A 24,446-nucleotide genomic window follows, 5' to 3' on the forward strand; every position below is an offset into this window, starting at 1 on the left:
CAAGCCTGTCCCTCCTCTGGCAGCCTCAGCTGTGGTGGCAGGGCCGAGGACTCGACATCAATAGCTGTTTTTTCTCTAAATCTTTATTCCAGGAAAACAAAGCGAAGTGTGCCTGCGAAGCTGTGCTGGCTCTCAGGCCAGGCAGGTGCCTGGCGGGGGACGCCAGCCTCCCCGCGCCTGGCCGGGTCCCTGCCTGCTGCCTGCACCCCAGTCACCCACCGCAGCAGCACTGAGCTCCCCCGCGCACCCAGTGATGCTCTTCAGAGGCCAGACTCTCGCTTAAGCCATTCATTGAACGGTGAGACCAGCCGCAGAATTGGCTTTCCATGGACCTGTCAAAAACTATTTAAAATGGAGAGTGGTCCCCGTGCAGCGCTGGCACGGTCCTGCTCTGCGAGGAGAGGTGCCTGCCCCGGGCTGCAGCGTGTTCTGCGCTGGAGCTTTAGGCTGGCAGCAAAAGCCAGCAGGACCCCCTTCCCCGATGAGGTCAGCCCCGTCTCTGCAGGGATGCACGGCGCACTGAGCACCCCGGGACCAAGACAGGGGGAGAGGAGGCGGCTGCTGCGCGCCAGGGGCAGGCTGAGGGGTGCTGGAGCTCCACGGGGCTTCTCCTCCTTTCCCAGGTGGGTTTCCTGCAGAGAACCCCAGTGTCAGAGCTGCCTTCTGACTCAGGAGGGGACAGGCAGCCCCTAAGCAAGAGCCCGTCGTGAGCCCTGTCACGACCCTTGCCGCAGGAGAAGCCTCCCACTGCCCCTCGCACGCACGAACCCGCACCGCGGCTCGGCCCCGGCCACGCTGCTGCCCCAGGGCGCCGGTGCAGCGTGGCCAGCCGTGCCGCTCCCGCCGGGGCTCTGCCGGCAGCTCCCAGCCCTGCTCACCTGGTTGCTAATTGCCGAGGCGCAGCGCCTGGAGGTCGGCAGCGAGGCCGTCCTCCGCGGGGCTCTCGTCCTCGTAGGGGTATCCCGTGTAGCCGCCCTCTGCCCTGCAGTACCTGAGGAACCTGCGGGCACGGAGCGAGGGGAGTGTGGGCGGAAGGTGGCACCGGCCTCGCTGCCTGCCACGGCCCGGCACTGTCCGCAGGCAGCAGAGAAGGGCAGGCAGACGCTCACGAGCATCGTCTGCGGAGGGGGCCGGGCGCAGCCGGGCAAGGCTCACCTCTGCCAGTGGTGGTCCTTGCTGAGCACGGCCGGGTTACCCACCACGATCAGCAGAGCCTTGGCCCTGGTGATGGCCACGTTGAGCCTCTGAAAAGAGACCAAGAGCGAGGGCTTTACCTCGCGCCCTTCTTCCCAGCCCCACCTGGATGCAGGCGGCTCTGGTGTGGCACCGAGCACCCGGAGCAGCTCTGCCTGCCTGGGGGGCACCGGAGGGGAGCGGGGGGTGCCGAGGGAGAGGGGTTTGCTCAGGGCAGCACGGTACCTTGGGGTTCTTGAGAAAGCCCAGCTTGAAGGTCTGGTCGAGCTGGAGGTACTCGCTGCAGCTGCGCACGGTGGAGATGAGGATGACGCGCCGCTCCTGGCCCTGGAACTCTTCCACGGAGCCCACCTGGCGCAGGGACAGCAGGTGAGGGGCTGGGGAGCATCCCTGGGCTGGGGCTGGCAGGGCTCCCTCCCCCCATGGCAGGGTGGGCTCCTCTCCCCCCAGCGCCAAGGACTGTACCTTCAGCAGGCTGATGTCTGGCAGCGTCCGCAGGACGGGGTCCAGAGAGGTGATGGCTTTCCGGATCTTCTCCACCTGGGGGGAGGCACACAGCGCAGTCCGGCTGCCATGGAGCCATCCTCAAGTGCCAGCCCCGGGGCTGCCCATCCGTCCCAGTGCCCCCCATCCCCTGGGGAGGTCTCTGCCCGTCCCCTGCCTGCAGAGCCGTGCCACTTACCTGCTTTCTGTAGGGAGAGATGATGCCGACCTCTTTGGGCGAGACACTGGGGCAGCCTCCCTTGCCCTGGCTCTGCAGCAGCTTCTTGAGGTAGTGGACCAGCACCTCGATCTCAGCCGTGTTGAAGAACGAGGGGCTCTTGGCCTCTCTCCGGTCTTCCCCGCAAACCCCGTGGAAGATGATGGGGAAGCCCTGGGGGTGGAAAGCGTTGGGCTCTGCTCTGCCTGTGGCTCAGGGCTCCCCCCCCCGGCCCCCTCCCTGCTGACTCCCCTACTTTTTTGGGAAGCTCCTCCCAGGCACAATACAGACTCCGGACATCGAGCTCGTTGCTCTCGCAGGCCTTCAGCTCGCTGTCATAGAAGAGCTCATTGGGGATCTTGAGGATGGCCTCGTGGGACCTGGCAGAGGCAGGACTGTGCCCAGGGTGGGTGCCACATGGCCCCAGCACCCTCCCGGGCACCGTGCATCCAGGACAGCGGGTGCGCTCCCATCTCCCATACCAGCCGGGGCACTACGAGGCTCTGGGGAGCCAGAGCCTGGGGTGCACGCACAGATCCTGCACCAAGCTGCGCTCAGCAGAGCAGCCCTATCCCTGCCTGTGCCTGTTCCCGTGCTGGCCCCATCCCCACCTGTAGTTCCAGAGCAGTTTGGTGACAAACTGTGGGTCGTATCCTCCACTTGACTTCTTGTACAGGGGGTTGTGCAGCATCAGCCTCTCCAGCAGCGAGATGCCTGTGCCCAGTAAGACCCCGTGGCTCCCTGCGAGGCCACTCAGCCCCCAGGTGCCAGCAGCGCTCCCACCCTTCTCCCTGCTCACCCAAGCCATGCTCGATGGCCAGCGGCGACCTCAGGACGGGGCCCAGCTGCTGGGGGTCTCCTGCCAGCACCAGCTGCCCCCCGTTGGGGTTGGTCTCCTGGTCCATGGCAGTAAGGAGCCCTGGGCAGGAGGAGAGCTCAGTGTGGGATAGGGGGGTCCCCAGGCCACACAGAGATGCTGGTCCCCAAGACGGCAGCCGTGCACCACTCACCCGCGATGGCGACCATGCTCTCCGGCTCTACCGCCTGGCCACACTCGTCGATGAAGACGTGGGAGAAAAACCCTGGGGCGAAGTTGGCTGACACCAGCCTGGGGGAGAGGTGGAGTGGGGCTGCCTCGTCTTCCCTGCTCTGGCTGGCCATCCTTCCTCCCCTCCCCTTCATCCTCGTCCTCCTGCAGAGGACGGGTCCCCCCTGCTGCCTGCCCTCCTCCTCACCCCCTCCCTGCTGCACCCCAGCAGGGCTGCCCTCCCAGCCTGGTTGCAAGGCAGCCCCGGGGTCTACCCGCCGTGGGTGGTGGGGACAATCCCAGGTCCTCTGACCTTCCCGCTGTCACCAGCGTGGTGATGAGGATCCGGTAGCGCCCCAGGTCCTCCTTGCTCAGGTATACATAGCAGCTCTGCTCGTCGTCCCAGTTGCAGCAGGGCTGAAACGCAGGCGTTTGGTGGGATCCTGCTCTCCTCAGGGGCCGCTGGCCCAGACGTGCCGCAGGACGCCAGGACGGAGGGGCAGGGACCTACCCTGATATCAGCAGGCACCTCCCGGTAGCTTCTGGAGCTGGCAATAAGCCTGTAGACGTAGCGGGGGGGGATGTCCTTGATAAGGCGCTGGCACAGCAGGTCTGCAGCGCTGTTGGAAGGAGCGCAAGCCAAGATCCGGGCGTCCTTGAAGCACGTCCATACCTACGTGGGAGGAGGGGGGCGATGGCACCGAGCCCCCGCTGGCCCGGGTGGGCAGCGGTGCCCAGGGCTGGACCTGGGCATGGGCCGCTCACCTGCTTGATGGCCTCCACCAGGGTGACCGTCTTGCCAGTCCCAGGGGGGCCAAAGATGAGGTATGGGGCCGGCCTGGACATCCCCGTCACGATGTGTGTCACAGCTCTGCACTGCTCCTCGTTCGCCTGCAGCTTGTGGTCAAACCACCTGCGGGAGCAGAGGTTGAGTGTGCCGGGTCCCCATCCCCTCCCGTCCCCCCCCCCCCGTCCCCTTCCATCTCCTCCCATCCCGCAGGCACGGGGACTCACTGGGGCTGGAAGGTGCCTGTGAAGAGGGACTTGTGGCAGGAGGCGGAGGGGAAGAGGAGGCTGGACAAGCCGCGCTGCATGGCCAGGGTTGCAGCCCGGTGCTGGACCTGCAGCGGCAGCCGGCTGAAGGTGAAGGTCACGTCGAACCTCAGGTTGTTCACAAACTTCTTCTGCAGCCTGGGAAGGAGCAGTGTGAGCAGGGCACAGGCATGCTCCCCCGCACCCTCCCTGGCCCGCGCCCAGCCTTCGGCACGTCCGAGCGGGGCTGCTGGGGCCCTGCCAGCCCGGCTGGGGCTGGATGCCACTCACTTGGAGGAGAAGCCCAGCCTGACCTTCTCCAGCTCCACACTGTGCACGTAGCCCTTGTACTGGACGAGCGGGGAGCAGTCCCGCTCGCTGCTCAGGTGGGCGAAGAGGTGGTCCCCCTTCAGCACGGACGGGCGGTTCTCAGCCACGCCGGGCACCTGTGCCGAACAGCTGGAGTGATGCCGGGCACCCCGGGAAACCCGGCACCCCCCCACCCCCCCGGCTCCCCCTGCGCACATCGAGGACCAGCATCGTCCTGTCCTGCACCATGGGCACGTCCTGCATGTCGTAGCGCCGGATGTCCACCTCCATCTGGATCTCCTCCAGGTGCAGCAGCAGCTGGAACTTCTGCCGGTAGTTCTCAGCCTGCAAGGGGGCCTCCAGCAGCGACCTGCAGGCAGCAGGGACGTCACCATGCCCTGGGGACACCTCGGCCAAGGGGCAGCAGGTGGGAGGTGCAGGGCTGGTGGTCTTGCCCCCACCCCTCGGCACTCACCACATGGCAGCCCAGCTGGAGCTGGCACTGGCATTGGGTCCAAGCAGGATCGTGTCCTTGAGGCTCTTCGCGTACTGGTAGGTGCCCAGAGGAATTTCCCTCTCCAGTTCGTTTTTCAGGGAGCTGGGCAGAGGGGACAGCAGTGCCACAGGGACTGCAGGGCTGGGCTCCCCCCCTGGACTGCAACCGCCCACAGCCCCGGCAAGCAGGGAGTCCCCAACCCCACCGTCACCAGCCATCGCACAGGGATGAAGCAGTGTCCTGGGGTGCCAGACAGCTGGGTCCCAAGGAGCTGAGCCTTGTCCCAGCTGGACAACAGGCTGGGGCCCTCCGCTCTGTCCGGAGGTTGGCAGCAGGTGACCCCACCACATACCTGTCCGGGGGGATGCCGTCCTCAGTGATGACAGTGACAGGGCGCCGGAGGCTGGCCTGGTAAGGCTGGAAAGGCGCCGAGGGCCCCAGGTCCTTGGCCAGCTGGCTCTCGGCGACAGCAGCGATGTAGCGCCCGATGCTGAAGGGCTCGTCCGGCTCCTTGGTGAACTCGAAGACCACCACGGCATAGAAGTACCCGTTGCAGGCGGTCAGGCACCGCACCTGGATGGGGTACGTGCCGCCTGTGAGGCAAAAAGGCGAGAGCTGGGTCCTGCGTCTCCTCCAGCGGTGCAGGGTGCGGGGCAGGGGACGGGGCTCTACCTGGGTGCAGCAGCAGGGACTGGCCCTGCGTCGCCCCTTGCTCATCCGTGAAGGAGAGCTCCCGCGACTGCTGGCGCGCCTGGCACTGCCGCAGCGTCACGGCCTCCGCTCCGCGGTTCTGCACCAGGATGGTGACCGTCTGGGGCTCGCCGGCCACCGCCGGGAAGCGGATGTGCCCGTTGCCTTTGTCGTGCTCCGAGACGATCTCTATCCCATGCTTCTCGCGGATGAACTCGGCCCTGCAGGAAGGGAGGGTCAGGCCTTCCCAGCCAGGGTGGGGGATCCCTGGGGCCATGCTGGGGCAGGGTGCTGCCAGTCGTACCACTTCTTGGCACGGCTCTGGGGCACTTGTGGACCGGAGCTGGGCTGCTGCCCTGGGACAGTTGCGGACGCCGACACCAATGCCTTTGCGTTCGTTCTGGGTCTCCGGTACTGGTCTGCCACCACCACGCGCCTCTTCTCCTGTGAGGAGCAGCCAGCATCAGCGTGGCCCCGGGGTCCTGCTGGGGGGTCCCGCAGAACCAGTCCCAGTGGGAATGGGAGCTGCTGTGCCGCCCCAGCCCGGGGCCTCCCTCACCTTCTTGAAGTGCACCGAGTCCATGTGTACCTGCGCCCGGTGGGTCACCCTCAGCGCATACAAGATGCAGGAGAAGTTGGGTATTTTTGTATCAGTCCTGCACAGACAAGGGAGAGAGGTTTCTGCGTGGAACAGAGCACGGCTGGGCTGCACGGCTGGGCTGCTGGGGACACAGGAATCTAAGAGGAGGCGAGTGGGAAGGGAAGGTGAAGCGAGGCACCGCGGCTGGGGTGAGGGGCACTCTGGGGACTCCCCTCTGTGCCAGGAGAGGGAGGAAGGACTGCAGCTTTTCTCTGGCCTATGCAAATCTTACATCCCCACAGGCTGCTCCAGCAACTCCATGCTGTGGCACAGTTGTTCCAGCTGTACCGTGGCTGTTCCAGCTGTGCCACTGCATCACTATCTAGCCCCGACAACCACACAGTCCCTGTCCCTGCCAGTGCACAAGTGGCAGCAGGGCAGGGACGTGTCCCTGTCCCCAGATACTTGACAGAAGAGGCTGTCCAGAGGGATCAGCCTCCCACACAGCCCCAGGGGCTGAGCCGGTGCAGACGGAGGCTTCTCCAAGGCATGGCCACTGCAGTCCCAGCAGCGATGCCCCCCCAGGTACCTCCTGCACCCTGCGGCATGTCCCGCAGCCCGTCGGCAGGCCGAACCCCAGCTTTGCCAATGATTAACAGTGATGATGTTGCACAAGGGCCAGCGTGACCGGTGTCAGCGGGGTGAGGTGGGGAGCGTGGCAGGCAGCGGGTGTCCGAGGCCGTGCCCGGGCAGCTGCTGGGGGCCCGTGCAGCTGGGGAATATCCCAGCAGGGCTGTCGCCAGATGGAGGGGCTTGGAGGCATGAGGGGCTGGTGTCTGGAGAGGCAGCTCTGCCTCTCGCTGCATCCGCAGCCCAGCGGGACGCGGGCTGCCCCAGCAATGCTGTTCTGTTTTTTCCGTGCCCCGAGAGAGCGGAGCCCCTGCGTTTGAGTTTAACTGGTCCAGGTGGTCCTTGCTGCTCTGAAAGCACACGCTCCTCCATCCCGCCCAGGAAGGAGATGAAGGAGAGCCCCCGAAGACCCCAAGTGCTCCCCAGTCCTCACACCCAGCTCCTGGCCGGAGCTGGCTTGACCCCCCAGGTGAAGCCCCAGCAATGCCGGCCAGGGACCGGCGATGCTGCCCGGGGGAACGGGCGATGCTGCCCGGGGGGACCGTCCCAGGCGATGCTGCCCGGGTCTGGCCGAGGGCTCTCACCTGCCCCGAAACTCCAGGTTGTAAATGCTCCGCAGCGTGTCCCGCCGGCTCTCCTCCTCCCGGCCCGTGTCCTGCAGGAACTGCACAAACTGATCCCCCCACTGCCTGGCCTCTGCCACGCTGAACCGCGGCATGGCTGAGCCGAACCGTGCCGAGCCGTGCCGAGGTGTGCCGAGCCGAGGTGTGCCGAGCCGAGGTGTGCCGTGCCGAGGTGTGCCGTGCCGAGCCGAGGTGTGCCGAGCCGAGCCGAGGTGTGCCGAGCCGAGGTGTGCCGAGCCGGGCTGGGCTGGGCTGGACTGAGCCGGGGCTGGTCCCGCGGGGAGAAACGAAAGCGAAAGGGGCCGTGCACCCTGCGGGCCCGCCCGCCCCCCCGGGGCTGGGGGGGGGAGGGGGGCCCGGGGGCGGCTCCGGCCCGGCCGCGCCGGCCCCGTCCCCCGCAGCATCGGCCGTGCCCGGTTAGGGGAGAGCCTCGCCGGGGGTCCCGCACCCCACGGGGGGTCCCGGCTGCGTGCGAGGGGCTGGGGCGGGGGCTGGCCCACCCGGGACCCCGAGGGGCGCACAGCGCGCTCGCAGGGCTACCCCAGAAGCGAGGGACGGGCACCCGAGCCCGGCTGCGGCTGTGGGGCCGCGGGGAGCCGAGCGGCCGGGCGTCCAGGGTCTGGGCTAGTTGCCCTCCCCCGGCCCGCAGCCCCGGCAGTAACTGCCCCCGGGGAGGGAGGGCAGAGGCCGCCCGCTCACGGCCGTGCTGCTGCCCCCAGGCGCGTTGCATCGCTGTATCCCCTGCTGAGGGGCAAGAACTCCCACAGCTCACACGGCTGCTCTTTAAACAGGGCAGCAGCAGCTGTAAGAGCTAGTTTTCACACTTGCCTCTGCCCCTGGTTTTCTGTGTTCTCATCCTCCAGCCTGCCTAGCGAGGATGGTCATCCCTGACCTGCTTCTGTAAAATGGCTCGAGGCCCTGGGACTGCTCACGGTGCTGCTTTTGCCTTGTCCGTGGCCCAAGGATGTTGGGGTAAGTCTGCTGGTTTCCCCGCCGTAGCTCTGGTGGCTTTTCCTCTGACCCGAGCTCTACTAATGACCTGCCACTGCCTGGAGATGGCTGATGAGACTGCGATGACACGCGTAGGGCCCCTTGCATGTTGCAGGAGGGCCCTGAGGCTTTAAAAATGGGCATGTTGCCTTTGGAGAAGTTGCTTGTAAGTCTTTCTGTCATGTATCGCAGGCAGAATCCTGGAGCTTTAAGGTCTGATCCTGCAAACAGAGAGGAAAGCTCTTTCCATGAGGAGCAGCTGGGTCGCCTGGCTGCTGACTGGGCTGGCAGGACTCATCCTGCAGCGCTGGGCTGGGCTGGCTTTGCCTTCCCTGGCTCACCCAAGCTGTGGTGCCTGCTCGCTGTGATTCATCTGGGGTCTGGCTTTGACTTTTGTACACTTCAGCAGAGCCAGCCCAGGATATACTTTGTTCTGGAGCTGGCCTCAGTCTCCGCTGAAACCTCTGGTCTCCAGCAGATAACTGCCGATAGCTTTAAGGATTAGAATGCCTCTGGGCATGCATCACCGCCGGGCTGGCACTTGCTTGGTGCCCCAGCGGCTGTGAGTCACACCAAGTGTTGCTTTTCCAAGGAAGAAACGGGAGCTGGGAGGGGGCTAGGACTGGGATAGCAAAGCCTGCTGTAGAGAAGGCTGGTGGGGGAGAAGGGCCAGGGGGCAGGCAGGGAATGGGTTGGCCTAGAGGATGATTAGCTAAAGATTTGGAGGACAAAGAGATAGAAATGGTCTTAAGGCTGGAACAAGTGGCGGTGAACTACTTGCAGTGTAATTCACCCAGAGTGGGCAAGACTAGCCTTGAGGCAGATAAAAGCTCTGTTGTGTGCACAGCCTTATCTTGGGCCGCCGCTTCAGCTTCACATTCTTGGAATTGCTGTAGTGCTTGTCTGGATGGGACCACAGCCACAGACCACAGCACCTTAGGTGCTCGTCCACACAACCTTTCATCTCCTCTAGGCGCTGTGGGCAGGGAGGAAACCCTTTCTACAAACACCCGCTGGCAGAAGCGCTGTCCTTGAGCAGCTCTTTGCACAGCAGCGTGCAAACCCTCCAGAAGACAGTCCTGCTTTGTCCATTGCACCCAGCGTTGGATGCATCCAGCCGTGCTTCACAAGCTGAGTAGAAGCGAGGTAGGTGTTACTGTAAGACACAGATGATGAGTGGAATAACATTGTTTGCCATCTTCCGTGGGGTGAAGTGCTTCATTAGAGCTGCGTGACTGTTTTTAACTTGCAAGTTCTTAGACCTCCAGTTCTCTGGTCTGCGTAGCAGGGTGGGAGCATCACCTGAGAGCTTGCAAGCAATGCCACCCCTGCTTTCCGACTGTTACCCGTAGATCTGCCTTCATCAGGAGCTAACAGAAGCGAGACCACGAAAAGAACAGACACAAATGGCTTTAAAACAAAGACCGGTGTATTTCTACTAGACAATTTGATACAGAGGATGCCTGTAGGATGAATGGTCAGTCTCAACAGCAAATACAAATATATTTTATTTAGACAAAACTTCTCACAAAGGATAGACATGCTTATTTTGTGGTATTACTGTGCAAAACCTGAAGTGTAATGCACAATGCACAGGCAGTCCCATCCCTATCTTCCCAACCCCTTTCTTTGTGTATTTAAAAATAGGAAGACACTAGCCGGTTTAAAAACCAGAACCTGCTAGAAGGCCCAGTGATAACCAAGTGCAAACAAAGCAAAGTGAGTTCACCAAAGGGGTTTCATCTTGCAGTGAATCCACATTCTGAGTTCTGACTGAGAAAGAAAGGCATATGCATGCCTCTTCAACCTCTTAAGAGAAGCTGGTAGGATTGCCATTTTTGATTTTACAGAAAAAAAAAAAAAAGTAACATAGAGCAAGCATTTAGAGAGCAATGAAGAGATTAATTCCAAAATCCCTTTTAAGTATGACAAGAAACTGGCCACAATTGAGACAAAATGGAAAGGTTTTTTTCTCTCACTTTGGTGCAAGTTTATTTATTTTGTACACTATCCATCCATACACCTGTGATACAAATTCTATGAACCTGCCACAAAGCATTAAAGCACAACATACCTATTATTCTGTAGACATTTGCATTTTTAATCACCATCCAGCCTACATGGATCAGCAGTGATTCAACACAGGAACTTTGTAGTTCTGTAAAAATGCAGATGTCTGATAACCGTACACACATGAGGCAGGGGATAGCAAAAACGTTCATTTTTAGGTAACATGGCTCAAATCTTCAGATTAAAAAAAAAAAAAATAATAAAAAAAATTGCGTCCCTGGAAGAGCTGGCTGCGTAGGGATTTCTGTAAAGGATCTTGTAAACTCATTTTGTATAGTAAAATCTAAGCCTGCAGGCTTTTTGCTTTGTGGAGGTCAGTAATAAGGATACATAAGGACTTACTGTCTTTTGCATTTATTATATCTTGCAGCATAGCGCCTTGAGCTGTTGGCAGATTTGACAAACTTACTGGAGTACCTGCAGTGCTGTATACGGGTGAAGGGAATGCTCTGCACCCTCAGCTGTATTTATAATAGGGCTTTTCCAGCTAGGAAGTTTTCCAACCAGTACAATCAGTGATTGAAAACAGCTATACTTCTGAACCACGTATGTGGCTTAATTAAAACGATCTATCAGTAAATGCAGTCACAACAGGAAGTTTATGTGGCAGGAAACACAAAACACAAAGACAACACTATTTGTTCCACAGTTCTCTCTGAGGCTAGAAAACCTGTTAACTTCGAAAGCCCTAGAAAAATGCTGCACTGGTTTAGAAACCATCTACTTGGCATAGGACCACATTTGTTTTTTGCACACAAACATTTCATAAATCTTATTTCCGCATTAAGCATTCTGCATTTCTTTCCCAATCTTGTAGCTGAGGATTTTGTTCCAGTCGATCTTGGTGCGGGTGACAGGTAGCTGCCGGCGTAAGGCTTTGAAAGTGGTGTCTGACATAGTCTGGTAGTTTTCACTGATTGCTGTCTGCAATGGCAAGTAGATTCAGTTATGGCAGCAATAAGATATTCTGAGAAAGCATGACTTTGTGTTAAAGCCACAAAACCCCTTCTACAAGGTGAAGGCACACTATTGACTAAGTTAATAATGCAGTCACCAGTGTGTGTGCAAGTCAAAGGGTTTTTATTAAACTCCTCTGTGAATGTAGCAGTGTCTCCTTAGCAGTGTTTCACTGACTTATCTGTATCGAGTCTCCTTGCACACAGGCTGGGACAATGTAAAAAGCTGTTGCACAAATTTCCTCTTCAGTATTTTTAACTGTCACAGAGGAAAATACTTAAGACTCACCCACTCCCCTTCCATGCTTGTCCCTTTAAAATAACTATACAGCAAACTTGATTATTAATTACAAATAGCTTTACAACTATGTTCTTTAAACAAATACTACTACCCTTTTCTAAGTAATTCTTACAGTCAATACCAGATTCAGGCAGAAACAGATTTAGGGGTCAATTTTCCATGTTTCCATTAACTGTAAATGGAGACTGATATGATTCCATCCTATTTATTTAACCACCACTGATCTTACCTGGTACTCGTTTTCTGCATTTTCTATTATCTTAATAAATTCCTTAGCTGTCTGGACATCACTCTACAAAGGGGAAAAATAAATTTTTGTACATTTAACAGCAACTTACAAAAGCTACACAATAGATTTCTTAAATGATAGGCTGAGTATAGACGAAGTGGATAACATCAGCAGCTTCCGCCTCATGTTTGTAGCTGGGTTCCTTTCACTCACTACGGATGTGTCTCAGTGAGGCTCAAGACAGAGGTATGTATTGGCTAGAGCTTGTGCTGCACACTGAAACAGGACTGCACCCTAGTGAGCAAAAGGGAAGCAGACCTTCATGGTATAGATTAGGGATTTTGTGACTGTTGCTCCCTCTACTGTACTACAGGACTTCTTGTTTTGCCTTAGTACACTGCTCTTACTGTTCGTTTCCCTTGCATATAGAAAGAAAAGCATATTCTGCCCTCTTTTTAACAGAAATTTGTAAGATAAGCCTTCCAAGAGAGACTACTTTCTAGCACGGTCTAACTTCAAGCAGTTGAGAATCTGGGTTTCCCATGTGACTCTTAACACTAAAACTACACTGACTAGTCACCCTAAAATTATATTACTTTAAAGTCAAGAGAATGTAGTCATAGAAGTATATGCTTCATGAGATGCTTAAGAACTAAATTAATTGCTTTATCATAAAAAAAATCTTTTACCATACTTACTGAAACCTGTACGGAGTCCTGGATATCTTTATGACTAACCAGCTGAACATTGCCATCTTCATAATAATGAACCTGAACAAAAAGATAAAATGCAGGTTATCATTAACACTCATTTTATAATCCCTAGAGCCCCCAAATGCTACCAGAATGGCACAACATCATTGTTGTGCCAGTCTTCTCTGCTTACGTGGAGACTAAAAGCAGGATGGACTTTCTAAAAGGTTTCATTCTTTGTCAAGACTGTTCAAGATTATGTTAATGCAGTAAACGCCTAGAGTTGAAATAAGAGCAATTATAAAAGAATTCATGGTATAGGTTTTAGCCCTATAAAGTGAAGCAGACTTGGAGGCATATAGGGTAATGCTATGTAATAAACCACAGGCCAGATTGTAGACTATGTCTGAAACACTAGTTTTAAGAACTAATTTCTTGAATTGTATAGTTTAATAGCATCTTGACTTGAAAAGGCCATCTTGGCTGTATTTCAGCATCTCATTCTGAGTCGAATGCATTCATGTAAGAGAAGCACAATGCAGCTTCTCCTGTTATTGCCAGAAAAAGTAACTCACCTGGATCTTGAGCACTGCAGCCACTTGAGCTGTTGGTGGTGTGATGGTAAACTTCCATTCTGATCTCCAACGACCGTTCCTAAAAACAATCCAAGCATAAAAACTTATTTCCAAAAAGCTCTAATAACAAAAAGAACCAAATTAGCAAGAGCAAGTTGTTTCTGCGGTCACCTTATGACCAATATTACAGTGCCTTATGTGGCACTGAATTAAATTTCTTAAGCACAGCTGAACACAATGCAGCTTCAGTACAGACTAGCTCCAGTGTACTTGTGCTTTGAAATATGTAAGGGGGTATCTATCTAACTCTGCTAATGCCTTTCTCTCTGGACAGGTCACTGAGCCACACTGAAGCCTCTAGGGAACTGCCAAGAGCGCTGCACGGAAAACCGACTACAGAATGAGAAACAGAACTTCTTGGGAAGCTCAAGACTACTTGCTCTTCAGACTGTGTCAGAAGACATAGAGAATGGATTTGTTTGAGGACTAGTAAAAGAAGAAAATACACTATGTTGAAATAGTCTTACCAGAAGTTTTTGGGCTGGAACTGGTGGCTCTCAATACAGGCAATAATTGTCTGCTGCCCATCTATAGATTTACCATAAACCTGTATTTAGAAAAAGAGTTAAAAAGGCCCAAGAGCTGAGAAAAGCCATTCTTAATTTCTGTTCTTGGCAGCATTGTGGAGGCTTGCTATTGTGGTATCTCACTGGAAACATATACCACTAATCGTCCAACACCTCCACTTGCATGTATGTACAAATAACGCCTCCTTTTTATTAACTGCAGGTGTTAAAGTGCATGGGAGTCACAACTATGAAAATAAGGTCTAATACGTCTTTACCAGTGTGTGCATACCAAGATATTTGCACCCTCTTTGGAACCTGTTATTCCAAAGTTAGCAAAAATGCTAGTGAGGATGGAGAATTCGAACAGCACTGCCCAGCACAAAGTCCACTCAAGGTACTGACTGACACGGAGCAATAAACTTTCAGTGAAACAAGATGGATACTCAACAGTACAGAAGCCATTGGGGTAATGATCTTTCACATAAGCTCTCAGTGCACTGTCACAGGCATCTCTCCATTGTTTTAAAGCTGATTCTGTGTCCTCAGGCTGGGGGTCACTTGCTTCTTTCCTTAAATGATCAAACTTAAAAGAAAGTTTGTTTCTTGGGTCTAAAAATCTGCCATTGCCCAGATCACCATGTTCTGTGATTAAGACCTGTAAAAGAAGTTGAAATTAAGATACACTTATACTGCTGTAAATGTGTTGGTTTGCATTTTTTCCTGACTATTTGAATAGATATCAATGCTTCAACAGATTCTTTCATTGACCTATAATATCACATAAAGAAACAAGGATTTTTAGTAATAATTTCAACTAGGAGTAGTTGTAGTAAGGCTGTAGGCAAATTCTCTGCTCTTCACAGTAATACTGTACTTAGTCTTCTGCCCCAGAAATGGCTGTATTACATTAATGTATATATTTAGCTAAAAGTTGGGTGCCCTTACAATACAAACAGGTGGTTTTGCTTTTGAAGTTATTTTTGCTGTTTCCTTCCCCATTTCTAAAGGAAACAAAGAATTTTACTCTGAAATTTACCATTTATTGTCATGGTCCGTGTTGCAATAGCTCTCCTGGTCAAGAAGGGTATATAGATGTGGCTACTTCTAATATACACAAACTAAAGTACAAAGCAAAGCAGCACTGTACCTTCCCTCTCCTTTGTCTTAGTCACCATAATTCTCTGGCTTGCCAAACATTGACTTTGGGGGTTGTTTTTTTGTGTTTTTTTTTTTTTTTTTTTTTTTTGTACAGGTTGTACTGTAACTTTCTCTTGTCAAAGCTATTTCTATGGACAGTCCTCTTAAAAATATCTGCCTCCCATGAACATATCTGGGACACCAGAAAAGCTAGGTCAGTACTTGGCTCAGAGAATAGAACAGATGGTCAGGCCAGCTTTCTATCTTCTGCAGGACTTGCTGCTTGTTCTCAAAAAAAAAAAAAAAAAAATTGTTTTGCTGGCATAGACTGGATAGTATTAGATTGGTATAATCAAAGATAGAGTATGTTTTTTAGCATAGCTGGGAATGGATTAAAAATGCAGAAAATGAAAAAAAAACCAAACCCCTATTAAAACTCTACTACTGATTGTCATTAGGAACTATAAGCAGGTGGCAACATAAGGATTTGGAAGTGAACTTTAAATAAACAGTAATCTTTAATCATTCATACTCTAAGTAGAATTCCAGTGACTTCAGCATGGAGCTTTACTTAAGGAATAATGAATTAGAGTTACTAGGTAGTATCAGACAATACTTTAAGACAACATTTCACCTATGCTTCTTCTATAAGAACAAATGACGTGTGGGGGAAGGAGGAGAGGTGATAAGTTTTGAGTAGAATTAAACTAGTCAACATCTTGATGAAACAACACACTTTTATTAGTTTTGCACAGTGTAGTAATACAAACCTCAAGTGTTTTCTCTTACCTGATCATCATACCCTTCTATCTTCACCGGAGTGAACTGATCCATGTTATACTGTGCAAATGCACTGTTAAGAATTAAAAGAACATGAACTTTAGCTGTACATGCACATTTATTTTGACTCAAGAATAAGTATATGGTGTGATTTACATTACAGAAAATTTCAACTTAATTTGGCAAATAATACACACGAGTACTCTTTAAGGATTTTTTAATACCTTTTATTGATGATAGCTATAAAACCCCAGGTCTAAATAAACCCAGGTTTATTTAGTGATGACCAGGAAAGTACAGAGTTCAAAAGTAGAACAGCAGGCAGCCTGGGGGAATATGAGCAAGCCAAGGCAAAACAGGAACACCCCAGCTACAATTCAGACAGCAGTAAGGTAAACAAATGAGTAGTCTAATATTTATAACAATTTTCTTACGTAAAGACCTGCTGACTGACATGTCACCTAGCTTGAAGTAAAATCTTAGCATCAAAAAGCTTGTATGCATAACCTTTAAGCACCTTCTGATGAAACCGTGCAAGTAAACAAGGTATTTTGAAAGTTTTTTTTTTTTTGAGAGCAGTTCTTTTTCTAATCATCGGCTAAGGATTACTCAGTATTTCAGGCTTCACTTGCTTTACAAATCATGCTTCGACAAGACCAGACATTCCTGCTGCTGCAGAGTTAAACCTTTTGGCAGAGTGCCTTCCTGTCAGTTTTATATGGCCTCTACAGCACAAATTCTAATTTAAGGCTTTTAATAAGAATCACCCGTGCCTTTCATTATGTATTTTGTTGGGGGGATAAGGAATTACAGAAGATTGCTCTCAATACAACAAATGGCTTGCATGCATCACGCAATGATGGGTGTAAGAAAACACATACATCTCTGATGGTAATTTGACTTATTTGAAGTATCAACACTTACTGTGCTGCTCCTTCCCTGAGAAGATTATCATTGTTAAGCAATAACCGGACATCTGGAGAAGAGAGAATTCAGGTAGGTTATTGCATTTTTTGATCAAACGTTTCTCTTTATGCATTTCATTTTCAACTCTACAAATGCAAACATTAAAATGGTTAAATCATTTTATTAAGCATATGTAGTCACAGAATAATAGCATGCTTTTCCCTCACCACTTAAACTTAAAAAAAAGTATATTGTGACACAGCCTTAGGCTCGTATAATAGATGAAACATGAAGAAAACACCACCGATCATTTTTCTGTATTTACTTACCATTGAATACTTCATTGAATTCTCCAGGGGGTGCATGAGTGATGAATTTTGCAGCTATACGCACCTACAATGTAGCAAAAAGATAAAAAAAGACAAAAGATAATTTACTGAGTTCATACATACTGCAACCTACACTGAAGCAATTCACCAACAAAACCAATGCTGACAGTGATAGGAAGTGCTGGATTTAGGGAGAAATCTAAGCATGCATTTTCAAAATAAAAATAGTCTCATAAGACCAGATTCTTTTCAGTGTAACCAAGCAGCATAATTCCAAATGTACTCAGGAAGATGTGCAAACTTCACATGGGCGCCTGTAAAAATGTGAACCGTTCAACTTGCACAGTACTAACCTATTTAAAGAATATGAATGCTGGCTAGCTGCTCTTTTTGGTGACATTCCTAAACAACGTTTTTTCCTGATCCTTGCTAGTAATCAGAAACCTAAATGCCAAGGTATATAAAGAATAAGAAACCACTGTGGTAAAAGTGACACTGGAACTAGATGGTAACTTGCAGTACAACCACACAGGTAACCAGTGTCTGACATATATTGCAGGACACTGTGATTCCCTGTGATGCAATTTGTTTGATGCTGATGACTGGCTGAAGGAGATGCCATTGCTTCACAGTAAACAGCGTGTGAAGGATGAGAGGTTGATAGCTCTAGAAATGGAGCAGTAAACCAATTACATCAACATGGGAATGCTTCCAGAGTTAATTGTGCCTCATGGACTTTGAAAAGCCACTTGATGTGCTTGGAGTGCAGAAGGTGGTATGGAGATAGAAAGTAAAAGTTGGGAACTGACAGAAATGGGGGAGGTGATGGGAAGTGCCAAAATGAACCAGAGACATCAGACACAGCCTCCAAATGAAGCCATCCAAATTTCAGCAGGAGTTGTTTTTTGTTGGTTTGTTTGTTTGTTTGTTTTTCTTTCTTGATCCTCTAATGCTGCCCACATCACTTCTAACCCTGGGCAGTAGACCCACGACCTGTGCCATTCTGTGGCATATTACTCCTCTCATCTTGAAGTAGTATTTCACTGGAAACTGTTGTCCCGCCATGAACTGTCAGAGTGGTGAAGAATTCAGGCATGTGGAACTGAGAGTGATACAATAAATAACTGAAAAGGCCAACTGTAAGGAAAATACTTCAATGTCTGCAAACTTTGAAGCTGGAATACAAAACCCCATTCTCTTCTAAAAAGTAATAAAGCTGCATTGTGTTCTGAAATCCAATATACATATCTTGCTTTGTTAGAATTTAGGTGGTCTAGGTACTGATTCTGTTGAAACTAGGAAGTTTATGGTTTTCATAATAAAATATTTTATGTTTTTTACAGGACCAAAGGGAGTAGAATTATCTTGGAAGATTTGAAACAGGAAATGTCACAAAATTAAACCTCTCCCTTAGAATAATAAAAATGTCACATTTCTTCCAATAAGTACAGCTAACAAAGCTGTGCAATAAGCCTTTCTTGCTCAACTAGACGTTTATTGAAGATGACTGCAGAACAGTGCTCATTACAACTCTGATTACTTTTTCTGCTTCTCATTTTGAGCAGTAAGACACAGGAGTGTGTATATAGCCAACTGCTTCAGCTGAATTATTGCCAGAGCTGGAAATAACTTGCTTCTCTCAACAGTCTTCCCCGTTTTAATTAGAAATTGTTGTTTGTATTGTTTGTCACATAATGATTTAAAGCAAGTCATGAAAGGAAATAAACACCTTTCCAAACAAAGAGTATATTGCCTTATTCCAACAGTAGTAACAACTCTGCCTTAACTAGATTGAGCTTCAGATAAAAATAGATTGTCTTCCAAATTAGCATCTATTTCAAAAAATATATATACATTCTTTATGTCTGAACTAACTGTGCAATACAAATGAAAAACTAAAAAGTCATTAACTTGTATAATTGATACAGTACAGAATGTCAAAACATTTTCTCCTAATTTTCTGCTTTTAGATAAGGTTGGTAAGCATACAGCAATCCTAAAAATGCAGTGTTTAGTGTTTGAAAATTTTCACTATTTAAAGAACTGTAATTAGGACACGTTGCTGCCATAATCTTGTTAGATTTCACTATCAGAAGTCTGGATGGTGATGAAGATAACCTAGCAGTAATTAAGAGGGACACTGCTGCTTTATATCCTCTGTGGACTTTGCTGAGAGCCAGCCCTAAATGGCTGAAAGCCTTCTGAAATGACACCGTGTGCTTTTCTGAGAAAGCGCAAGTGTAAGCACTAGTACAGGCATATCGCTGTGCTAAAGCACTTACAAATATGTACCTCTTCATGCCACGGTGCCTCTCAGTGGGAGGATTGCACTAGGATACATCCTGCGAATTAACTCCCCAGATGAACAGATGCCCTTTTATAAGGTGCTTCAACATATGGAAAAATAAAGCCTCTAAAAAGCCATAAAATATACTACCTTATAAATTTATGCAAAAATGTTGTGGCTGCAGAATTGTACTGTACATGGAACCCTCATAAAAGGGACCACTGTTTTAATAGATTGACTTTTAGATCAATGGGTTCTCATAAACAGATACTTGTGAAAAACCCCAAGTATTACAGGAGGGATTTTTACAGTCTTCCACAAATTCTTCCACTTGGAAGGATGAACAAAATTAAATCAACACAGAAAGGACTCCACATTTCAATCAAGCATTATCACAAAACCAGCCATAAACAAAACAAACACTGCAAGTCAACAGTGTTCATTTTTATAAAGTATCCCTAGCCCTGCCTCTCTTCTGGAGCAATAAAATACAAAGCATCTAAGTCAAACTGTTGAAATCAGGAGCGGAGTGCAGGAAATGGGCCGCAGAGTAATTCTAAATGTCAAGCATTTGAATCGCTGTTGGGTTTTAGAGTTGTTTTGTTTCAAAGTAGTGTCAGCACAGTGGCAGAATGTTCATTTGCAGAAGCATGAAAGTAAGACTTTCTGCAAACTGACCTACTTCCTGGCCATCGTTGCCATTTCAGGTAGCTTTGCAGCACGCTAGCAAAATGAACTTCCTGCTTCTAAAATGGGGAAAGTGTCTGAGAGGGAAGCTGCTCAACCATTAGTTTAAGCTGGCAAAATGGCAGCAGAATGAACTTAAGTAGACAATAGGGTACATTGCAGCAGACCTTAAACTAAAATGAATCCCTTAGCTTACTTAAAATATGTCTATAGAGGATAAAGAATCGAGGCTTGGAGGGGGGATGATGTTGCTCTATTGATTTTTTTTGTTTGTTTCTTTGCTTTCTTTTGAAGCACTGGTAAACTCTGACTGAAAAAAGGCAACATATAGAAAACTTCTAGACCCATCTGAACAGTTACAAAATGGATACTATAGTAAATCTTTGCTGCATGTTTCTTTTTCAGATCCTCCCTTAAGATTATCCTTTTCTAACCCTGCTAGGCATGCAGCTACTTTAAATTGAATACAGGTTGCTGGAGTCCGGACATGAAGTAGAATGTAGGCTCTGATTTCAACCGAAATCCTATCTACTCTGCCAAATAAAGTACTTTGGCACATGTAGTTCTGAAAAGCCTCTTCTCGAAGGACAAGTCTTCCCCACAAGTGCTTTGAAAGAACTGCAGATTTCAGGTAAATGCAGCAGGAGAAGGAAAAAACCCCACCTAGTGACTCCAGATCTTGCAACACTGACTCATTCCCAGACTAAACAGCTAGCCTAGATGTAAGCCTACAAACAGGGACCCCAGTTCTACTTCCAGCTCTTGAAGGACTTGCTAGGTTACCAAGGGCAATTTACTTCACCTCCTTTGCTCTCAGACCTGTACCACCATAACTGCCAGCATGACCAAGCTTCAGTTTTGTTTTAATTTTCACATCAAATGCAATGACAACTTCAATTCTAGCAGTTCAAACGAAATTTGGCCAAATGATGTCAGATAAATATTTTATACATCATTAGATAGATTTCAGTTATGCACTAAAGACTATACAAATTCTGTTCTGGAATTTTTATTTCAAACAACGCTCATGTCATCTAAAATATTAACTAAATGGTGAATTGCACCTTGAAAGCTCTATCTGCTTGTTTCCCAGTCAATGTCACTATAACGAAGGCGAAACCGGCAGTTTAAGGGAAAACTGAAAGCAGGCTCCAGACTCGTAGGTCCTTGAAGATCTATGAGCCTTAAAGCCCCCTCCAGGACATTAAGAAACAAAGCAAAAACCTCCATGTGACGTTTTTATGATGTAAGGAAGAGTAACGGGAGATTTTTTTACCTACCATTTGTAGGTAACTAGTGCTACCTGGCAGAAAAGGCGACCTCTTCATTTGTTAAATGAAACTCAGCGCTGCCTGTAAGACTGTAATTTTCCCACATTCCTATGCAAGAGGAAAAATCTGTTCATTTCTCCCTTTCCCAAAATAAATATCGCTCTATTTGTTTCTGCTTAGTCCCTTCCATCCAGTGTAATCTGCAGGCTCTACATCAAAGTTACTGTCAGGAGCTGGGGCAAGCAGAGAACGTGAAGACAGGCTCTAGCAGCGTTTTGGAACTGAGCAGCTTGCACAGCACCTTTTAAAGACACCGATAACTTTGTCGACCTGGGAAAAGAAAGCCGAAGAGCAGAAAACCTATTTTCACGCAGAAAGACGCGCCGAGGTACCTCAGCTGCACCCGGGCAATAAGGAAAATCGAAATGCAAAGCGTGGCGCTGAGAAGTCACCGCTGATCCGGGGCCGGCCGGCCGGCCTCTCACCCGGGCAGCGGCCGCCCGGCCGGTCTCGGAGCGGCGGGCCCCCGGGCCGCAGGTCGGCCCGCCGGCGCACCGGCTGAGCTCCCCCCCGCCCGCTGCCCTCCAGCCGGTGCTGCGGGGACAGCGGCGCCGGCCCACCGCGGAGGGGCGGCCCTCTCCCTACCTTCTCCTCATCCGACACCCGGTCCTCGAAGTCGGCCATTTTGGCAGCTCTGGGCCCGGCCAGGCCCCGCGCGGAGCATGCCGGGAGCGGCGGCGAACCCCGCGCCGCCGCCGGGCTGGGCCGGAAGCGCCGCCGGCGCCATGTTGGCTGCGGGCAGACGCTGCGCGGCGGCCATCGTAGGAGCGGGCGGGGCGGGGAGGGAGGGCCGCGCTGGCGGGGCCGCGGCCGCCTTCGCGGCTCCCGGGCCGCGGCGCGGCGCGGGAGGGGACGACCCTGGGTCTGCGCCCCGCCGGCGGGGGAGCGGTGATGGGCTCGGCGAGCGGGCTCCCCGCGCTGGCGGAGCCCACCGGGCCCCGCCCCGCCGCGGGGCGTCCCGCCCCTCTCCCGGCGTCCCCCGGCGGCGGCCATGGCGGACGGCGGCGGCGGCGGCGGCGGCGGGAGCGGCCGGGGCCCGCCGTGCCCCGGGGCGGCCGCGGCGCTGCGGCGCTGGGAGCAGCTGCGGCGGCGGGCGGCGGCGGCGGCGCCGTGGGCCCGCGGGGTCCTGGCCGTGGTCGCCGGGCTCGGCCTCTTCTACGTGGTGCTGCGGGTGCCGCTGCGGCTCCGGGACAGCCTGGCGGCCGGTGAGACGCGGCGGGACGCGGCGGCCGGGAGGGGGCTGAGGGTTCGCTGGGGGAAGGCTGCCGCCGTCCGCCCTGCTAGGCGGCCGGGCCGGGCTCCTGTGGAGGGCTGCGGGGCCGGGCCGGGCCGGGCCGTCCGTCCTGGCAGCCGCCTGCGGGCCGGTCCTGCGGGCCGGTCCTGCGTCCCGGGCCTCCCGCAGCGACTTCGCCCCCATCCCCCCCACCCCGAGCGCATCAGCCCGGCCTCGGGGCTCCCGCTGTGCCTCCGGGTCTGCCTCGGTGACGGCGCCGGGGCGGCTGGAAGCCTCCGAGGCGGCTCTCGCGGTGCCGGCCGGTGCCCCGGGGGAATGCCGGCCGTGCCCCGGCTGCCTCCCCGCCCCACGCCCTGTCACTTCGCGCCCGGCTGCCTGTCACCGCCGACACCCGCTCCCCGCGCCGGGGTGTCTCGTCAGGCCCGAGGCCTGAACGGGGCCGGGGGGCGGTGAGCCTGCGGCAGGGGAGCTCGCCGTCCCCCCCAGGCCGGGCCTGGCGCTCCAGCCTCCCTGCCGTGGCTCCCTGCCAGCCCGGGCTGGTGGCCGGTGACAAAGCTGACCGTGCGGTTGGGGTCAAAACCATGGTCAAAGCAGCCCTGGACAACTGCGTTCCCTGCCTTGTGCTGTAAATGCCTGGAAGGAGAGGTCTGTGGAAAATGGATGTTCTTAACACTGAATAGGTGCTTGTGTCAAACCAGTATGTTTCCGGTTTAGGTTAAAATGAAATAATACAGTGAATTGTTGCGGTCCACCTGCCATGATATGGTTGAAACTGTAGGCTTCTTTGTCTAAGAACTTGCACTGAGTTTTTTAGATTGGGTATGTAGCCTATTGTGCTGTCACAGATGGTTACAAACAGAAAATAATATTCGGAAAAGATTCTCTAACAAAGTAACATTATCTGTAAAGTTACTAGGGCTATATTGTATTATGTATTTGCATAATATTTCGGCGTTGTTTAATAAAAAGCTATTTGTGTTTTTCAGTTCTGCCTGTTAAGTCTTTGTTTTTTGCTTCTTAACAGTGACTGTGTTCTTAAGCACTTTGACTCCGAAATTCTACTTTGCCCTTACAGTGACTTCGTCTTTTATATCTGGACTGATATTTGTAAGTAGTCCACTTTTATTTTTTTAAAGAACTATAGCACCTCTAAGATGCTTTCATTAGGGGTAACTGCAGTTGGCTTTTTTTTTGATCAGACTCTAGAGGGTGCCTTTGTACTAGGAAGGAACTTGTTGTTTAGCATATTCTCTGATGTATTGTACGTGCTCTTTTGCTATGTGTGTTGTACGTTGGGGTGAGTCTAAGGAAAATAACTTGCACTTGTTTTGGAAACTAAGGCTTGTTTTAAGGAGGTACATGTCCATAGATACATATATGTGCGTATATACATACATACATTAAAAATGCAAAATATATGTGCAAACTGTGCAGACCTCTCTGTGTAAAGAAAACACAGAGATTTTTATCTCTTTTAAACTAGATAGTTAAGAATTTAGCTTTCCACAGTAATTTTGGGGGGGCTTTTGTGCATGTGTCATCATGTAACTATCTTAACAACTTTGGTGTGAAAATGAGCCAATAATTCAGCTCATCTTCAGATGGTAGTGTGCACAGACATGGCTGACTGCACAAAATGAATGGGGCACACTTGCATGCTCAGTTCTGCTAGCACAGCTGTTTCTGCAGCGATGATCATCTGACCCTGATGCAGACTGTGGCACTACATACAAATCTTTTGGGTTAATCTTTATTTTTGGTATTAAAAGCTAAAGAAAACGTCTCTTCTCGTCAATTAAACCTATTTACTAGAATATGCAAAATGTGTTTCATAGGTGATTTTTTTTGTAGCCACCTTTTTTTTTTTTAAAAAAAAAGGTGTTTTATTTATGTGGTAGAAACAACTTGTTTGCTGTAATGTTGCTTGGGTTTTGATTGCAGGATCTGAGGAAAGTCATATACAGAGGTGGATTCTGCTTGTGATAGGTCTTTTACATAGGTTTGCTCTTAAGAGAAAAAAAAGTGGTTATTGGTCAGTCCCCATTTATAGTAATGCTTCTTAACAAATAATACAGTTTGTGTAAACATTGCC

The 24,446-nt window shown here is 51.2% G+C and overlaps 3 protein-coding genes and 3 long non-coding RNA genes across 16 annotated transcripts in view; 4 read left to right on the top strand and 2 right to left on the bottom strand.

The window, feature by feature from the left end:
- Positions 1 to 65: 65 nt before the first annotated feature.
- Positions 66 to 7,376, bottom strand: MOV10 (Mov10 RISC complex RNA helicase). The gene is made up of 22 exons (XM_049831901.1): positions 7,243 to 7,376; positions 6,008 to 6,104; positions 5,753 to 5,892; positions 5,431 to 5,669; positions 5,111 to 5,351; positions 4,738 to 4,860; positions 4,479 to 4,632; positions 4,245 to 4,399; positions 3,936 to 4,112; positions 3,687 to 3,834; positions 3,433 to 3,594; positions 3,235 to 3,338; positions 2,905 to 3,002; positions 2,694 to 2,813; positions 2,506 to 2,608; positions 2,151 to 2,274; positions 1,877 to 2,068; positions 1,660 to 1,734; positions 1,420 to 1,545; positions 1,156 to 1,244; positions 879 to 1,000; positions 66 to 632 (listed from the first exon to the last, which is right to left on the bottom strand). Exons 1-21 carry the CDS (start codon positions 7,374 to 7,376, stop codon positions 886 to 888), a joined length of 2,916 nt encoding a protein of 971 aa, XP_049687858.1. The 3' UTR covers positions 66 to 632; positions 879 to 885.
- LOC126051979 (uncharacterized) lies at positions 1,886 to 2,935 on the top strand. 2 transcript variants are annotated; one of them, XR_007509909.1, is made up of 4 exons: positions 1,886 to 1,966; positions 2,163 to 2,300; positions 2,571 to 2,658; positions 2,857 to 2,935. It is a non-coding gene; the product is annotated as an uncharacterized LOC126051979 (long non-coding RNA). The 2 variants fall into 2 exon arrangements; XR_007509910.1 differs by having other exon boundaries at positions 2,845 to 2,933.
- Positions 6,102 to 7,364, top strand: LOC126051978 (uncharacterized). Its single transcript, XR_007509908.1, has 3 exons — positions 6,102 to 6,613; positions 6,957 to 7,127; positions 7,278 to 7,364. It is a non-coding gene; the product is annotated as an uncharacterized LOC126051978 (long non-coding RNA).
- A 26-nt stretch (positions 7,377 to 7,402) lies between the features above and the next one.
- On the top strand, positions 7,403 to 13,660 carry LOC126051976 (uncharacterized). Of its 6 annotated transcripts, XR_007509905.1 has the most exons (6): positions 7,419 to 7,508; positions 8,145 to 8,253; positions 9,245 to 9,417; positions 9,624 to 9,748; positions 11,969 to 12,073; positions 13,429 to 13,660. It is a non-coding gene; the product is annotated as an uncharacterized LOC126051976 (long non-coding RNA). The 6 variants fall into 6 exon arrangements; XR_007509906.1 differs by lacking the exon at positions 11,969 to 12,073; XR_007509904.1 differs by lacking the exon at positions 13,429 to 13,660 and having other exon boundaries at positions 11,969 to 12,518.
- Positions 9,747 to 21,782, bottom strand: CAPZA1 (capping actin protein of muscle Z-line subunit alpha 1). Its single transcript, XM_049831934.1, has 10 exons — positions 21,706 to 21,782; positions 16,816 to 16,879; positions 16,505 to 16,556; positions 15,590 to 15,653; positions 14,112 to 14,318; positions 13,622 to 13,701; positions 13,095 to 13,173; positions 12,526 to 12,597; positions 11,828 to 11,890; positions 9,747 to 11,265 (listed from the first exon to the last, which is right to left on the bottom strand). The coding sequence occupies exons 1-10, from the start codon at positions 21,742 to 21,744 to the stop codon at positions 11,125 to 11,127; spliced, it is 861 nt and encodes a 286-aa protein (XP_049687891.1). The 5' UTR covers positions 21,745 to 21,782; the 3' UTR covers positions 9,747 to 11,124.
- A 132-nt stretch (positions 21,783 to 21,914) lies between these two features.
- ST7L (suppression of tumorigenicity 7 like) overlaps positions 21,915 to 24,446 on the top strand; it is a 102,356-nt gene continuing 99,824 nt past the window's right edge. For 2 of the 5 annotated variants that reach the window (XM_049831918.1, XM_049831917.1), the window contains exons 1-2: positions 21,918 to 22,325; positions 23,379 to 23,461. In XM_049831918.1, coding sequence (XP_049687875.1) covers positions 22,112 to 22,325; positions 23,379 to 23,461 — 297 coding nt within the window. In that variant the 5' untranslated portion in view covers positions 21,918 to 22,111. Of the gene's footprint in view, positions 22,326 to 22,592; positions 23,000 to 23,378; positions 23,462 to 24,446 lie in introns of those variants that run through there. The other 3 variants (XM_049831921.1, XM_049831922.1, XM_049831919.1) reach the window with 3 other exon arrangements.

Source organism: Accipiter gentilis, chromosome 29 (assembly GCF_929443795.1).
Source record: "Accipiter gentilis chromosome 29, bAccGen1.1, whole genome shotgun sequence".
Classification (NCBI taxonomy): domain Eukaryota; kingdom Metazoa; phylum Chordata; class Aves; order Accipitriformes; family Accipitridae; genus Astur; species Astur gentilis.

Bases quoted from the DNA above. Each gene is read 5' to 3' on its own strand.
- MOV10 (XM_049831901.1), bottom strand. From the start codon at position 7,376: ATGCCGCGGTTCAGCGTGGCAGAGGCCAGGCAGTGGGGGGATCAGTTT. The intron at 5,670-5,752 runs GTACGACTGGCA...CCCTTCCTGCAG, and splicing joins CAGAGCCGTGCCAAGAAGTG to GGCCGAGTTCATCCGCGAGA. The intron at 3,003-3,234 runs GTCAGAGGACCT...CCTCTCCCCCAG, and splicing joins ACGCTGGTGACAGCGGGAAG to GCTGGTGTCAGCCAACTTCG.
- CAPZA1 (XM_049831934.1), bottom strand. From the start codon at position 21,744: ATGGCCGACTTCGAGGACCGGGTGTCGGATGAGGAGAAG. The intron at 15,654-16,504 runs GTAAGTGTTGAT...AATTCTTAACAG, and splicing joins CTCAGGGAAGGAGCAGCACA to TGCATTTGCACAGTATAACA. The intron at 11,266-11,827 runs GTAAGATCAGTG...TTGCCATTGCAG, and splicing joins ATGCAGAAAACGAGTACCAG to ACAGCAATCAGTGAAAACTA.